Source organism: Zosterops lateralis (assembly GCF_965231275.1).
Source record: "Zosterops lateralis genome assembly, chromosome: 36".
NCBI lineage: Eukaryota > Metazoa > Chordata > Aves > Passeriformes > Zosteropidae > Zosterops > Zosterops lateralis.
Genome location: NC_139796.1, coordinates 923,241 through 938,282, shown reverse-complemented (window position 1 = coordinate 938,282; position 15,042 = coordinate 923,241). Strand labels below are relative to the sequence as shown.

General features: G+C 44.7%; 1 protein-coding gene across 1 annotated transcript; it reads left to right on the top strand.

The window, feature by feature from the left end:
* Positions 1 to 2,539: 2,539 nt before the first annotated feature.
* Positions 2,540 to 14,556, top strand: RDH8 (retinol dehydrogenase 8; the record flags this gene model as incomplete). Its single annotated transcript, XM_083881952.1, has 7 exons — positions 2,540 to 2,645; positions 3,965 to 4,126; positions 7,803 to 7,825; positions 8,452 to 9,103; positions 10,826 to 10,919; positions 12,582 to 12,765; positions 14,332 to 14,556. 7 exons carry the CDS (start codon positions 2,540 to 2,542, stop codon positions 14,554 to 14,556), a joined length of 1,446 nt encoding a protein of 481 aa, XP_083738078.1.
* Between the last annotated feature and the right edge of the window lie 486 nt (positions 14,557 to 15,042).

Sequence of the window (15,042 nt, the reverse complement as noted above, 5' to 3'; positions counted from 1 at the left end):
ATCCATGGTCAGGTGTCCATCCAGACCAGTGTCCATCCACAGACTGAAGGAACTGATAAATCATGGGAGGAACTGATAAATCATGGGAGGAACTGATAAATCATGGGAGGAACTGATAAATCATGGGAGGAACTGATAAATCAGGGAAGGAATTGATAAATCATGGGAGGAACTGATAAATCAGGGAAGGAATTGATAAATCATGGGAGGAACTGATAAATCATGGGAGGAACTGATAAATCATGGAAATCATTAATATCCATATTTTTTTAATAAATCATTGTCAGGTTTTCAAGGGAACAGAGTATTTTAAGAGTCTGTGTTTTTTCTCTTTATCTGCGCCCTGTTATTCTGTTTTTAGTTTGGTTCTTTTAGTTCTTCTTGGGATTTTCCCATATTTGTGGTGCTTAAATATCTGCAAAAGTGTTGGGTGTTCACTAAACACCATCTTACATATTCTAAAATACTAATTGGAGCACATTCCAACACACAGAAAATGTTCTTTAATCTCCTATAAAGGATCAGATGGGATTTCTCAAATCTATTTTCCCCCCTGGGGAAGCAAGTTATGGGGCGTGGTTATGCAAATACAGAAGCGATCGCGCGCTGTGATTGGTGGGCGATGGGAGGAGCCCTCGGCATAGTTTCCTTATATTGGGGTGGGCGTGGTTATGCAAATATAGGAGAGACTGCGCGCTGTGATTGGTGGGCGATGGGACGAGCCCCTGGGATAGTTTATTTGTATTCAGAGTGGGCGTGGTTATGCAAATATAGGAGAGACCGCGCGCTGTGATTGGTGGGCGATGGGAGGAGCCCCTGGGATAGTTTATTTGTATTCAGAGTGGGCGTGGTTATGCAAATATAGGAGAGACCGCGCGCTGTGATTGGTGGGCGATGGGAGGAGCCCCTGGGATAGTGTCCTTGTATGGGGTGGGCGTGGTTATGCAAATATAGGAGAGACCGCGCGCTGTGATTGGTGGGCGATGGGAGGAGCCCCTGGGATAGTGTCCTTGTATGGGGTGGGCGTGGTTATGCAAATATAGGAGAGACCGCGCGCTGTGATTGGTGGGCGATGGGAGGAGCTCCCAGGATAATTTATTTGTATTCGGGGTGGGCGTGGTTATGCAAATACAGGAGGGATCGCGCTCTGTGATTGGTGGGCGATGGGAGGAGCCCCCGAATAGTTTCCTTATATGGGGTGGGCGTGGTTATGCAAATCTCCCGCCCCTCCCATTATGGGGCGGGGTCTGGGGGTCTAGCCCCAATTTCGGGGTCTCCCCCCAATTTCGGGGTCTCCCAGACCCCCAGGAATGGCTCCAGTGCCCACCTGGGGCTCTGAAATTTTGGGGACCCCCCCCTTGATTTGGGGTGTCACCCTCAGGCCCCTGGAAACCCACCCGGGGTCCCCAAATTCCCCCTCCCCGGGGGTCTCTGGGGACCCCCCAACCTTCCCCTTTCCAGCCTGTTTGGGTCTATGGGACCCCAAATTTCCCTCCTGGAGATGAGGTTTTTTGGTGGGGGGAGGGGGGCGTGTCACCCCCTGTGTCACCTCTGCCTTGGGGACACCCTGGGTTGTCACCCCCCTGTGTCACCCCTCATTGGGGACACCCCTGGGTGCCACCCCTCTTTGTCACCCCCTCATTGGGGACATCCCTGGGGTGTCACCCCCCTGTGTCACCCCCCCAGGGTGTCACCCCACTTTGTCATCTCCTCATTGGGGACACCCTGGGGTGTCACTTACCTTTGTCACTCCCCCCCAGGGTGTCACCCCCTGTGTCACCCCAGCGTGTCCCCAAGGCAGGGGTGACACAGGGGGGTGACACCTTGGGATGTCCCCAATGAGGAGGTGACACAGGGGGTGACACAGGGGGGTGACACAGGGGGGTGACAAAGGGGGGGTGACACTCAGGGGAGGTGACAAAGGGAAGTAACACCCAGGGGTGTCCCCAATGAGGAGGTGACACAGGGGAGTGACACTCTGGGGGGGTGACAAAGGGAAGTGGCACCCTGAGGTGTCCCCAAGGCAGGGGGTGACACCCTGGGGGGGTGACAAAGAGGGATGACACCCAGGGGTGTCCCCAATGAGGAGGTGACACAGCTGGGTGACACTCTGAGGGGGTGACACAGGAAGGTGGCACCCAGGGGTGTCCCCAATGAGGGGGTGACAAAGGGGGGTGACACCCCAGGGTGTCCCCAAGGCAGGGGGTCACACAGAGGGGTGACAACTCCAGATGTCCCCAATAAGCATGTCCCCCCTGTGTCACCCCCTGTGTCACCCCCCATGTCCCCCCTGTGTCACCCCCTGTGTCACCCCCCATGTCCCCCCTGTGTCACCCCCTGTGTCACCCCCCATGTCACCCCTGTGTCACCCCCTGTGTCACCCCCTGTGTCACCCCCATGTCACCCCCCTGTCACCCCCTGTGTCACCCCCCGCCCTGTCCCCAATCCGCTGTCACGTGCTCTCTGATCCCTTTAATCCCCTTTAACCCGCCGGGGGGGGGGAGGTGACAGAGGTGACAGAGGTGACAGCGGTGCCACCATGGCCACCCCCCCGGGCCGGACTGTCCTTGTCACCGGCTGCTCCTCGGGCATCGGGCTGGCCCTGGCGCTGCGGCTGGCCCGGGACCCCCAGCGGCGATTCCTGGGTGAGCACAGTGTCCCCAATGTCCCCAGGTGTCCCCAAGTGTCCCCAGGGGTCCCCAAGTGTCCCCAAGTGTCCCCAAGGGGGCCCCAAGTGTCCCCAAGGGTCCCCAAGTGTCCCCAGGGCCGGCAGGGGGAGGGAGAATGTCCCCAAGTGTCCCCAAGGGTCCCCAAGGGTCCCCAAGTGTCCCCGAGTGTCCCCAGGGGTCCTCAAGGGTCCCCAAGTGTCCCCAAGGGTCCCCAAGGGTCCCCAAGTGTCCCCGAGTGTCCCCAGGGGTCCTCAAGGGTCCCCAAGTGTCCCCAAGGGTCCCCAGGGGTCCCCAGGTGTCCCCAGGTGTCCTCAAGTGTCCCCAGGGGTCCCCAAGAGTCCCCAAGGGTCCTCAAGTGTCCCCAAGTGTCCCCAGGGGTCCCCAGGGCGGGCAGGGGGAGGGGGAGTGTCCCCAAGTGTCCCCAAGTGTCCCCAAGTGTCCCCAGATGTCCCCAAGTGTCCCCAAGGGTCCCCGAGTGTCCCCAGGGGTCCCCAAGTGTCCCCAAGTGTCCCCAAGGTGGGAGGGCAGGGAAAGGTGGGACATCCCAGGATTGTCCCCAACTCCTTAAGGGACACCCTGGGATGTCCCCAAGGCGGGGAGGGTGATGGGGGTGTCCCCAAATGTCCCCAAGGTGGGGAGGGTGATGGGGGTGTCCCCAAATGTCCCCAAGGTGGGGAGGGTGAGGGAGGGGCATCCCAGGATTGTCCCCAACAAGGGATTTGGGGAACCCCTCATGGATTTTTGGGGAGTTTTGAGGATCCCTGATGGATTTTTCAGGATCTTTGATGAATTTTTGGGGAATTTTGGGGATCTCTGATGGATTTTTTTTTTTTTTTTTGATCCCTGACAAATTTTTGGAATCCCTGATGAATGTTTTTGGGATTTCTAATGGGGTTTTTTTGGGATTTTTTTGTGTTTTTGAGATTTCTAATGGATTTTTTTGGGATTTTTTTTGTGTTTTTGAGATTTCTAATGGATTTTTTGAGATTTCTAATGGATTTTTTGGGGGTTTTTTTGGGATTTCTAATGAATTTTTTATATTTTTGGTGTCCTCAGTCCTGGCCACCATGTGGGACCTTTCATGGCGAGTCTTCAATGGTTTTTTGGGATCCCTGATGGATTTTTTTGGGGTTTTTGGGATCCCTGATGAATTTTTTGGGGGGTTTTTGGGATCCCTGATGAATTTTTTTGGGGTTTTTTGGGATCCCTGATGAATTTTTTTTGATCCGCAATGGATTTTTTTTGGATTTCTAATGGATTATTTTTATTTTATTTTTAATTTTTTTCCCCCCCAGTGCTGGCCACCATGCGTGACCTGTCCCGCCGGGGTCCCCTGGAAGAGGCGGCCGGGGTCACTCTGGGGGACACGCTGAGGATTCTCCCCCTGGACGTCACCAGCGACGAGTCCGTGGCCCAGTGCCTGGGGCAGCTCCCGGGGGGGACAGTGGACGTCCTGGGTGACGAGTTGGGGGGATTTTGGGGCATTTGGGGGGGATTTTGGGGAGATTTGTGTCAAATTTGGGGGGTTTTGGGGGATTTTGAGGGGTTTGGGGTGGTTTTGGGGGATTTTGAGGGGTTTGGGGTGGTTTTGGGGGCATTTTGGGGCAGGCTTGGGGGGATTTGGGGGGATTTGGGGATATTTTGGGGGAGTTTGGGAAGATTTGGGGGGTTTGTGTCAATTTGGGGGGATTTGGGGGGATTTGGGGGGGATTTTGGGGGTTGTGTCAATTTATGGGGGATTTTGGGGGGTTTGTGTCAATTTATGGGGGGAGTTTTGGGGGGTTTGGGGGGATTTTGGGGGCATTTTGGGGCAGGTTTGGGGGGATTTGGGGGGATTTTGGGGCAGGTTTGGGGGGATTTGGGGGGATTTTGGGGCAGGTTTGGGGGGATTTGGGGGGATTTTGGGGCAGGTTTGGGGGGATTTGGGGGGATTTTGGGATGGTTTGGGGGATTTGGGGGGGATTTGGGGGGATTTGTGTCAATTTATGGGGGATTTTGGGGGGTTTGGGTGGATTTTGGGGGGATTTTTGGGGTTTTGTGTCCATTTGGGGGGATTTTGAGGGGTTTTGTGGGAATTTTGGGGGAGTTTGGGGGATTTGAGGGAATTTTGGGGCAGGTTTGGAGGAATTTTAGGGCAGTTTTGAGGGGATTTTGGGGGGTTTGTGTCAATTTTGGGGGGATATTGGGGCAGTTTTAGGGGGATTTTGGGAGGATTTGGGGGGGTTTGCATTAATTATGGGGATTTTGGGGGGTTTGGGGGGATTTGGGGGGGGTTGTGTCAATTTATGGTGGATTTTGGGGGATTTGAGGGAATTTTGGGGAGATTTTGGGGCAGTTTTGGGTGGATTTGGGGCAGGTTTGGGGGGATTTTGGGGGAATTTGGGGGGTTTGTATCAATTTGGGGGGGTTGGGGGCAGGTTTAGGGGGATTTGGGGCAGGTTTGGGGGAATTTTGGGGAGTTTGGGGCAGTTTTGGGGGCATTTTGGGGGATTTTGAGGGGTTTGGGGTGGTTTTGGGGGCATTTTGGGGCAGGTTTGGGGGGATTTGGGGGGGATTTTGGGGGATTTGGGGGAGTTTTGGGGGGATTTTGGGGGGATTTTGGGGGGTTTGTGTCAATTTATGGGGGATTTTGGGGGAGTTGTGTCAATTTTGGGGGGATTTTAAAGGGGTTTGGGGGGATTTTGGGGGGTTTGTGTCAATTTGGGGGTATTTTTGGGGGGTTTGTGTCAATTTTGGGGGTATTTTTGGGGGGTTTGTGTCAATTTATGAGGGATTTTGAGGGGTTTGGGGGGATTTTGGGGGGTTTTGGGGGGTTTTGGGGAGGATTTTGGGGGGTTTTGTGTCAATTTATGGAAGTTTGGGGATATTTTGGGGCAGGTTTGGGGGGATTTTGGGGAGATTTGGGGGGGATTTGGGGGGGTTTTGTGTCAATTTATGGGAGTTTGGGGATATTTTGGGGGGATTTGAGGGAATTTTGGGGAGTTTTGGGGGGATTTTCGGAGATTTGGGGCAGTTTTTGGGAGGATTTGGGGGGATTCACATCAATTTATGGGGGTTTTGGGCAGGTTTGGGGGGATTTTGGGCCAGATTTTCTGGGATTTTTATGGATTTTTTTTGGAATTTCTGTATCAAACCAATCCCAGTCTGTAAATTATGATTTTTTTTTTCTCTCCCCACCCCCTGGCAGTGAACAACGCGGGTGTGGGGCTGGTGGAGCCCCTGGGGCAGATTTAGGGTGGATTTTATTCAGATTTTTATGGGATTTTTATGGGATTTTTCTGGGATTTTTTGGGATTTTTTTTCTGGGATTTTTCGGGGATTTTTTTTTTTTTAAATTTTTATTTTCTGGGATTTTATTCAGATTTTTATGGGATATATATTTCAGATTTTCTGGGAATTTTTTTGGGGGGGATTTTCTGGAATTTTTTGGGGGGGGGATTTTCTGGGATTTTATTTTTTGGGATTTTCTGGGATTTTTCTGGGATTTTTTTTAAAAATTTTATTTTCCGATATTTTTTGTGATTTTTTTTTTTTTTTTTTTTTTTTTTTTTTTTTTTTTTTTTTTTTTAAATTTTATTTTCTGGGATATTTTTTGGGGGGGATTTTTCTGGGATTTTTCTGGGATTTTCTGGGAATTTTTTTGGGGATTTTTAGGGATATATTTTTAAATTATTTTCTGGGATTTTTTGGGGGATTTTTCTGGGATTCTTGGGGGGGATTTTTTGGGGATTTTTTTTTTAATTTTCTGGGATTTTTAAAAAATTATTATTTTCTGGGATTTTTTTGGGATTTTTATTATCTGGGATATTTTTGGGGATTTTTTGGGGATTTTTATGAGATTTTTCTTTTTTTCTGTGATTTTTTTGGGGGGATTTTCTGTGATTCTTTTGGGATTTTTATGTGGCTTTTTTTATTTTATTTTTATGGGATTTTTTTTGATTTTCTGGGATATTTCTGGTATTTTTGGGGGGATTTTTATTCAGATTTTCTGGTATTTTGGAGGGATTTTATTCAGATTTTTATGGGATTTTTTTGGGGATTTTTTTGGGATTTTTTTTAAATTTTCTGGGATTTTTGGGGGATTTTTTCTGGGAATTTTTATGGGATTTTTATGGGATGTTTTTTTTTTTTTTAATTTTAGTTTTTTATTTTCTGGGATTTTTTTTTTCCTGGGACTTTTTGGGATTTTTTTGGGATTTTCTGGAAATTTTTTGGGATTTTTTTTTATTTTATTTTCTGGGATTTTTTTTTTTTTCTGGAATTTTTTTGGGATTTTTTTAAAATTATTTTTATGGGTTTTTTTGGGATTTTCTGGGAGTTTTTGGGGGATTTTCTTGGGATTTTATTCAGATTTTATGGTATTTTTGGGGGGATTTTCTGGGATTGTTATGGGATTTTCTGGGGATTTTTCTGGGATTTTTTTTAGGATTTTTTTTGGATTTTCCGGGAATTTTTTGGGATTTTTTGGGGGGATTATTTGGTGGTTTTTTTTGGTGTTTTTTTTTTTTTTTTTTTTTTTTTTTTTTTTTTTTTTTTTTTTTTGGATTTTATGGGATTTTTTGGGATTTTCTGGGATTTTTTTTTAATTTTATTTTCTGATATTTTTTGGGATTTTCTGGTATGTTTTGGGAATTTTTTTTTATTTTCTGGGATATTTTTTTGGGGGGGATTTTTATGGGTTTTTTTTATTTATTTTCTGGGATTTTTTTAAATTTATTTATTTTCTGGGATTTTTTGGGGATTTTTTGGGGATTTTTATGGGAATCTTTTTTTAATGGGATTTTAATGGGATTTTTTTTTTATTTTCTGGGATACTTTTGGGATTTTTTGGGGATTTTTATGGGATTTTTATGGGATTTTTATGAGATTTTTATGGGATTTTCTGTGATTTTTTGGGGGGGATTTTCTGGGATATTTTTGGGGATTTTTATGGGATTTTCTGGGATTTTTTTTGGGATTTTTATGGGATTTTTATGGGATTTTATTCAGATTTTTATAGGATTTTATTCAGATTTTCTCGATTTTTATGGTATTTTTATGGTATTTTTGGGGGGATTTTTTATGGGATTTTTTGGGATTTGTGTATCTCACCACTCCCAGCCCCCATTTAACAATATATTTATTTCTCCCCAGTGAACAACGCGGGCGTGGGGCTGGTGGGGCCCCTGGGGCAGATTTAGGGTGGATTTTATTCAGATTTTTCTGGGATTTTTCTGGGATTTTGATGGGATTTTTATGGGATTTTTTTGGGATTTTTATGGGATTTTTTTGGGATTTTTTTTGGGGGGGATTTTTATGGGATTTTATTGAGATTTTTCTGGGATTTTTTTTTTCAGATTTTCTGGGATTTTATTCAGATTTTATGGGATTTTTTTTTAATTTTCTGGGATTTTTATGGGTTTTTTTTTTTCAGATTTTCTGGAATATTTTTGGGATTTTTGGGGGGATTTTTCTGGGATTTTTTGGGGGATTTTATGGTATTTTTGGGGGGATTTTCTGGTAATTTTTTTGGGGATTTTCTGGGAATTTTTTTTGGCTTTTTTTTTTTTTTTTTTAAATTTTCTGGGATTTTTTTTTTTGATTTTATGGGATTTTATTCAGATTTTTATGGGTTTTAGTGCAGATTTTTATGGGATTTTGTGCCAATTTTCTGGGATTTTTTTGGGATTTTTTTTGGATTTCTCTCTCCCACCACCCCCAGCCCCCATTTAACAATATATTTATTTTCTCCCCAGTGAACAACGCGGGCGTGGGGCTGGTGGGGCCCCTGGGGCAGATTTAGGGTGGATTTTATTCTGATTTTTCTGGGATTTTCCTGGGATTTTCTGGTTTTTTTTTTTTTTTTTTTTTTTTTTTTTTTATGGGATTTTCTGGGATTTTATTCAGATTTTCTGGGATTTTTTTGGGATTTTCTTTGATTTTTATGGGATTTTATGGTATTTTTGGGGGGGATTTTTTGGGGGGGTTTTATTCAGATTTTATGGTATTTTTTGAGAATTTTATGGGATTTTATTCAGATTTTATGGCTGGTTTTTTGAGATTTTCTGGGATTTTTTTTTTTTTCTGGGATATTTTTGGGATTTTTTTTTTTTTTTTTAAATTTTCTGGGATATTTTGGGGATTTTCTGGGATATTTTTGGGATTTTTTTTTTATTTTTTTGGGATTTTTATTCAGATTTTTCTGGGATTTTTTGGAATTTGTGTATCCCACCACCCCCAGCCCCCATTTAACAATATATTTATTTTCTCCCCAGTGAACAACGCGGGCGTGGGGCTGGTGGGGCCCCTGGAAAGCGCCTCGGGGCCGCAGGTCCAGCGCGTCTTCGACACCAACGTCTTCGGGCTCCTGCGGCTGCTCCGGGCGCTGCTGCCCCAGATGAAGGCCAGACGCCGCGGGCACATCGTGGTGGTCAGCAGCGTCATGGGCCTGCAGGGTGAGGCCCAAAATACACCTAAAATATCCTAAAATTTGGATTTGGGACCCCAAAATTTGGGTTTCGCGTCCCCAAAAACCTCCAGGGCCCCAAAATCCTCTCAAAATACCCCAAAATTTGGGTTTCGGACCCAAAAATTCAATTTTTTAGACCCCAAAATTCGACTCAGAGACCCAAAATTCAGATTTGGGACCCCAAAATTTGGGTTTGAGACTCCAAAATCCTCCTAAAATATCCCAAAATTCGGGTTTGGGATCCTCAAAAACCCCCAGGGACCCAAAATCCTCCTTGACGCACAAAAAATTCGACTTTCGGATCCTAAAATTTGGGTTTGGGACCCCAAAATATTCTCAGGGACCTCAAAATTTGGATTTGGGACCCCAAAATTTGGGGTTTGAGATCCCCAAAACTCCCCAGGGGTCACATCGTGGTGGTCAGCAGCGTCATGGGCCTGCAGGGTGAGGCCCAAAATACACCTAAAATACCCCAAAATTCAGGTTTAGGACCCCAAAATTTGGGTTTGGGACCCCAAAATTTGGGTTTCGCGTCCCCAAAAACCTCCAGGGCCCCAAAATCCTCTCAAAATACCCCAAAATTTGGGTTTCGGACCCAAAAATTCAATTTTTTAGACCCCAAAATTCGACTCAGAGACCCAAAATTCAGATTTGGGACCCCAAAATTTGGGTTTGGTGTCCGCAAAAACCCCCAGGGACCCAAAATTTGGGTTTTGAGTCCCCAAAACCCCCCAGGCACTTTATGGAGGTTAAAACCCTCAAAATCCTCCTCAAACACCCCAAAATTCGACTTTCGGACCCCAAAATTCGGGTTTGGGACCATAAAATTTGGGTTTGGGGTCCTCAAAAACCCCCAGGGACCCAAAATTTGGGTTTGAGACTCCAAAATCCTCCTAAAATATCCCAAAATTCGGATTTGGGATCCTCAAAAACCCCCAGGGACCCCAAAATTTTGGGGGATCAAGACCCCAAACCCCTCCCAGACCCCAAAATTTGGGGGGATTGAGACTCCAAACCCCAAATTTTCAGGGAACTGAGACCTGAGACCCCAAATTTTGGTGGAATCAAGACCCCAAACCCCTCCCAGACCCCCAAAACGGCTCCTAAACCCCCCCTGGGTGTCCCCAAAAACCAAATTTTGGGTGACCGGAGACCCCAGACCCCAAATTTTGGGGGAATTGAGACCCCAGACCCCAAATTTTCAGGGAATTGAGACCCCAGACCCCAAATTTTGGGGGATCAAGACCCCAGACCCCAAATTTTGGGGGATTGAGACCCCAAATTTTGGGGGGATTGAGACCCCAGACCCCAAATTTTGGGGGAATTGAGACCCCAGACCCAAATTTTAGGGGGATCGAGACCCCAAACCCCTCCCAGACCCCAAATTTTGGGGGAATTGAGACCCCAGACCCAAATTTTAGGGGGATTGAGACCCCAAACCCCTCCCAGACCCCAAATTTTGGGGGGATTGAGACCCCAGACCCCAAATTTTGGGTGACTGGAGACCCCAAACTCCAAATTTTGGGAGATTGAGACCCCAGACCCCAAATTTTGGTGGAATCAAGACCCCAAACCCCTCCCAGACCCCCAAAACGGCTCCTAAACCCCCCCTGGGTGTCCCCAAAAACCAAATTTTGGGTGACTGGAGACCCCAGACCCCAAATTTTGGAGGATCAAGACCCCAAAACCCCCTTTTTTGGTCCCCCAGGGGTTGTTTTCAACGACGTCTATTCGGCCTCCAAGTTTGCGGTGGAGGGTCTGTGTGAGAGCCTGGCCGTGCAGCTGCTGCAGTTCAACGTTTTGTGAGTGCTGGGGGGGCCTAAAACAACCCAAAATCTGCCCAAAATCAGCCCCAAAAACACCCAAAATCAGCCCCAGGAATTGCCAAAATTATCCCCAAAAAACACCCAAAATCATCCCAAAATCGGCCCCAAAAACACCCAAAATCAACCCAAAATCGACCCCAAAACCACCCAAAATTGGCCCCAAAATCAACCCAAAATCAACCCAAAAACCCCCAAAATTGTCCCCAAAAATCACCCAAAACCACCCAAAATTGGCCCCAAAAATCATCCAAAATCAACCCAAAATCAGCCCCAGGAATTGCCAAAATTATCCCAAAATTGTCCCCAAAAACACACAAAATCGACCCAAAATTGGCCCCAAAAACACCCAAAATCGGCCCCAAAAACACCCAAAATTGTCCCCAAAAATCACCCAAAATCAACCCAAAATTGTCCCCAAAAACGCCCAAAATTGTCCCCCAAAAAACAGCAAAAATTGGCCCAAAATTGTCCCCAAAAACACCCAAAATTGTCCCCAAAAATCATCCAAAATCACCCCAAAATTGTCCCCTGAAACCCCCAAATTTCCCGTTTCTTTTCCTGAGTTAAATCCCCCTAAAACCGTCTCAAAACCCCCTAAAAATCGTTTAAAAACCATTAAAAAAATCATTTAAAATCAATAAAAAAATAAAAAAAAAATCCTGAAAAAAATCACTAAAAAAATCCACAAAAATCACTAAAAAATCCCCAAAAAATCATTTAAAAATCAATAAAAAATCACTTAAAAATCAATTAAAAAAATCAATAAAAAAATAAAAAAATTTCAAAAAAAATCCCAAAAAATCCCAAAAAATTCCAAAAAAAAATTCTGAAAAAAATCCCAAAAAATTCCAAAAAAAATCTGAAAAAAATCCCAAAAAATCCAATTAAAAAAAAAATCCCAAATTTTTTCCAAATTCCCCCCAAACCGTCAGTGTGTCCCTGGTGGAGCCGGGCCCGGTGAACACGGCCTTTGAGCGGAAGGTGCTTCAGGAGGTGGAAAAATCGGAATTTCCCCAATAAAAACCCCCCAAAAAATCCCCAAAAAATCCCCAAAAACCCCCCAAAAAATCCCCAAAAAATCCCCCAAAAATCCCAAAAAAATCCCCCCAAAATTCCCCCAAAAATCCGAAAAAAACCTCCCAAAAATCCCAAAAAATCCCCAAGAAATCCCAAATTCAGGTGTCTGTACCCGATCTAAATCCCCCTAAAACCACCTCAAAAAATTTTTAAAAAATCTCCAAAAAATCACTAAAAAATCACTAGAAAATCAATTAAAAAAAAATCCAAAAAATCCCCAAAATTCTAAAAAAAATCTTAAAAAACCATTTAAAATATCATTTAAAAATCAATTTTAAAATCACTAAAAATATATATTAAAAATAATTTAAAATTCACTAAAAAAAATATTAAAAAATCATTTAAAAAAATCACTAAAAAAAAAAAAAAAAAAAAATCAATAAAAAATAAAGAAGAAATCCGAAAAAAATAATAAAAAAAAAATCCAAAAAAATCCGGAAAAAAATCTGAAAAAAATCCAAAAAATTCCCAAAAAAATGCAAAAAAAAATCTGAAAAAATCCCAAATACTACTACTAATAATAAATTCCAAAAAAATCCCAAATTTTTTCCAAAATGTCAGTGTGTCCCTGGTGGAGCCGGGCCCGGTGAACACGGCCTTTGAGCGGAAGGTGCTTCAGGAGGTGGAAAAATCGGAATTTCCCGAGACCGACGCCGAGACTCTGCGATATTTCCGCGAGGTTTATCTGCCTGCGAGTCGAGAGGTGTTCGCTACATTCGGGCAGAGCCCTGAGCACGTGGCCCAGGTAAAAATTTGGGGAGTTTTGGGGAAAAATTTGGAATTTTTTGGGCAAAATTTGGGGATTTTACGGCGATTTTTGGGGTTTTTATGGCGATTTTTGGGTATTTTTTGGCCTATTTTGGGTGTAATTGATCCAGGTCTCACCTGGAATTTGCCACCTTTGGGCAGAGCCCTGAGCAGGTGGCCCAGGTAAAAATTTGGGGAGTTTTGGGAAAAAAATTTGGGATTTTTTGGGCAAAATTTGGGGTTTTTTTGGGCAAAATTTGGGTTTTTTTGGGGTTTTTATGGGTATTTTTTGGGCGATTTTGGGTTTAATTGGTCCAGGTCTCACCTGGAATTCGACACCTTCAGCCAGAGGTGGCCCAGGTGAGAATTTGGAATTTTTTTAAATTTTTGGGGGAAATTTGGGATTTTTTGGGCAAAATTTGGGATTTTTTTGGAATTTTTATGGTGATTTTTGGGTATTTTTTGGGCTATTTTGGGTGTAATTGATCCAGGTCTCACCTGGAATTTGACACTTTTGCCCAGAGGCCCCAGGAGGTGGCAAAGGTCAAGATTTGGAATTTTTTGAGATTTTTTGGGCAAAATTTGGGATTTTTTTGGAATTTTTATGGTGATTTTTGGGGTTTTGACAGCGATTTTTTTGGGTATTTTTTGGCTATTTTGGGTGTAATTGGTCCAGGTGTCACCTGAAATTTGCCACCTTTGGGCAGAGCCCTGAGCAGGTGGCCCAGGTGAGGATTTGGAGGAAATTTGGGATTTTTTGGGATTTTTTTGGTATTTTTGGGTTTTTTTATGGCAATTTTTTGGGATTTTTTTGGATTTTTATGGCGATTTTTGGGTATTTTTTGGGCATTTTTGGGTGTAACTGGTCCAGGTCTCACCTGGAATTTGCCACCTTTGGGCAGAGCTCTGAGCAGGTGGCCCAGGTAAAAATTTGGGATTTTTGGGAAAAAATTTGGGATTTTTTGGGCGAAATTTGGGATTTTTTTGGATTTTTTATGGTGATTTTTGGGGTATTTTTTGGCCTATTTTGGGTGTAATTAATCCAGGTCTCACCTGGAATTTGCCACCTTTGGGCAGAGCCCTGAGCAGGTGGCCCAGGTAAAAATTTGGGATTTTTGGGAAAAAATTTGGGATTTTTTGGGCAATTTTTGGGGTTTTTTTGGGGAATTTTTTTGTATTTTGGGGGGATTTTTTTTTTTTTTTTTTTTTTTTTTTTGGGAATTTTGAGGGGAGATTTTGAGAATTTTTGGGGGATTTTTTTTTGGAATTTTGGGGGGAAATTTTGTGGCATTTTTGGGGGAATATTTTTGGGAATTTTTGGGGGGATTTTTTGGGAAATTTTTTTGTGAATTTTGGAGGGAATTCTTGGGGGAATTTTTTGGAATTTTTTTAGGATTTTTGGGGGGAATTTTTTTTTGGAAATATTTTGGGATTTTGGGGGGAATTTTTTTGATTTTTTGAGAATTTTTTGGGGAATTTTTTCTGAATTTTAGGGTGAATTTTTTTGCCAATTTTTTAGATATTTTTTCCCACTCCCCCTCACCTCTCCCCCTATTTTTTCCAGGCCATCATGGACGTGATCACCTCCCCCAGACCCAAATTCCGGGTCCCCACGAACCCCCTTTACTCTCCCCTTCTCTCCCTTCGCTTCGCCGACCCCAGCGGGGACCTGGGGCTGAGAACCTTCCAGAAACTCCTCTGGGACCTGGGGCCCGTGTTCAGCCTCAGCCTGGGGCTGCTCAGGTGTCTCACCTGCCGCTGCTGCCGCCGCAGGGTCACCCCTGTCTGAGGGGGAAAAAAAAATGGGATTTTTTGGGTGAAATTTGGGGAATTTGGGGTGAAATTTGGGGGATTTTGGGTGAAATCGTGGAGTTTTTAGGGGGTTTTTGGGGGGAGATTTTGGGTTTTGGGGGTCTCACCTCAACCTGGGGATGCTCAGGTGTCTTTGAGTCAATCCTGTATTAGAGGACCCCAAAATTTGTGGGTTTTTGGGAGATTTTGGGTGAAAATTGGGGAATTTGGGGCGAAATTTGGGGGATTTTGGGTGAAATCGCGGAGGTTTTAGGGGGTTTTTGGGGGGAGATTTTGGGTTTTGGGGGGTCTCATCCCAACCTGGGGGTCCTGAGGTATCTTTGAGTCAGTCGTGAGTGAGGTGACCCCAAAATTTGGGGTTTTTGGGGTGAAATTTGGGGAATTTAGGGCAAAATTTGGGTGATTTTGGGTGAAATTGGGGAGTTTTTAGGGGGTTTTGGGGGGAGATTTTGGGTTTTGGGGG